The sequence below is a fragment of the Palaemon carinicauda genome, chromosome 17, assembly GCF_036898095.1.
Source record: "Palaemon carinicauda isolate YSFRI2023 chromosome 17, ASM3689809v2, whole genome shotgun sequence".
Lineage (NCBI taxonomy): Eukaryota > Metazoa > Arthropoda > Malacostraca > Decapoda > Palaemonidae > Palaemon > Palaemon carinicauda.
The window spans coordinates 61,693,816-61,695,144 of record NC_090741.1 but is presented as its reverse complement, the minus strand read 5'-3'; the positions used below and the strand labels follow the sequence as shown (position 1 = coordinate 61,695,144).

Here is a 1,329-nt window from a genome sequence, read left to right as displayed (position 1 = left end):
GTGTGGGTAACAACGTGTCAGTGGTTGTACATTTACAGTACTATAATATATATATCTCTATTTTCGGTTTTTTTTGTTAATGTTAATTTGGTTTGAGTTTTTGGTGTAGTTGTAAGGATGTTACTTTAAGGATATTACTGGGGAAAATTTATTAATGCATATTTATCTATATTTTGAATGCAGAATTTTGAGTGGTGATTTGTTTAGTTTGTAAGAAATATAGTGTTAAGGATATGTTTTGTTTTGATTGTTGTCCTTTTGTCCAAGAGTCCCGCTGCTGATAACGTAAGGGGAAAGTTTGTTTTGTGGAGACCATTGTAAGTAAGTAAGATTCAAGGGTGTGGGGGTTGTTTTTGCAACATCCCGCCACACACTGATCCTGCAAGCAATATTTGGGATTGAGGGAAGGGGAAGAAGTAATTGAGAGGGAATCTTGAAGTGGTATATAAGGGAGGGGGAGGGGGGAGGATGAAGCCTCAAGTTAGGGAGAAGCAGGAGGGAGGAGGAGGAGAAAGTTATCTAATGGGCAAGGCAAGCAGCCACTTGTCCCAGTCAACACAGTTGTGGATGGAACATTGCTGAACATGGTGGGATGTGTGCCGCGCTTTAAGTCTTGCCTCGTTGCTTTTTAACCTCCTAAATAACATGCGTCTCCTCAAGTACATAGTGTTGACCCTGACCGCGGCCACTTGCATCGCCGTTGCGCTGATCTGTGCATTTCTGCAGGACGAGCATTCGATTGTGCCCGTCATCATACCATCCAAGGAGTACCCCGGCATCACTAACATCTCGTCTAACCCTTTTCATGCCTCTAATATTAAGAAACCGAGAACTAAGCCTCATCATAACAAGCACGTCGAATCCAGACAGAGCACAACCAACATCTCGTCGAACACAACCAGAACTGTTTCGTCATCTATCCCTTCTAGTGTTGTGTCAAATGCATCTTTGGCTTTGACGAGCCAAGGAAGCTCACTGGACCACCAAAGCACCACCGGTATCTCGTCAAACACGTCCCACTCGGTGACACTATCCGCATGGACTTCCGAGAAGGAAGAAATGGTAAGAAACAGATACGAACTCCGGAAGGAGTTGCTGAAGGAGAAATGTCACACAACTTCAGGATATCGCGTAGGAGGAGAGGGTCTACGGGCGTTGCCAAAGCTTTCTTATTACAACGCCAAGTACAAGGTCCTCGGCTGCGTTTCCGCTAAGGTACTGAGCATGCTTGTAATGCATCGTTAACTTACCTACTATTTTACTTGCGAATGATGATGTACTTAAGAGTCTTAGATGCAGGGAAAGAGAAATAAGCTGTCACAGCAGAGG

General features: G+C 44.1%; 1 protein-coding gene across 1 annotated transcript in view; it reads left to right on the top strand.

Annotated features, from left to right (window-relative positions):
• The first annotated feature begins 538 nt into the window (after positions 1 to 538).
• Positions 539 to 1,329, top strand: part of LOC137656105 (carbohydrate sulfotransferase 11-like) — a 13,771-nt gene continuing 12,980 nt past the window's right edge. The window contains exon 1 of the mRNA XM_068390280.1: positions 539 to 1,215. Within this exon, the coding sequence (XP_068246381.1) occupies positions 646 to 1,215 (570 nt within the window). The 5' untranslated portion in view covers positions 539 to 645. The remainder of the gene's footprint in view (positions 1,216 to 1,329) is intronic.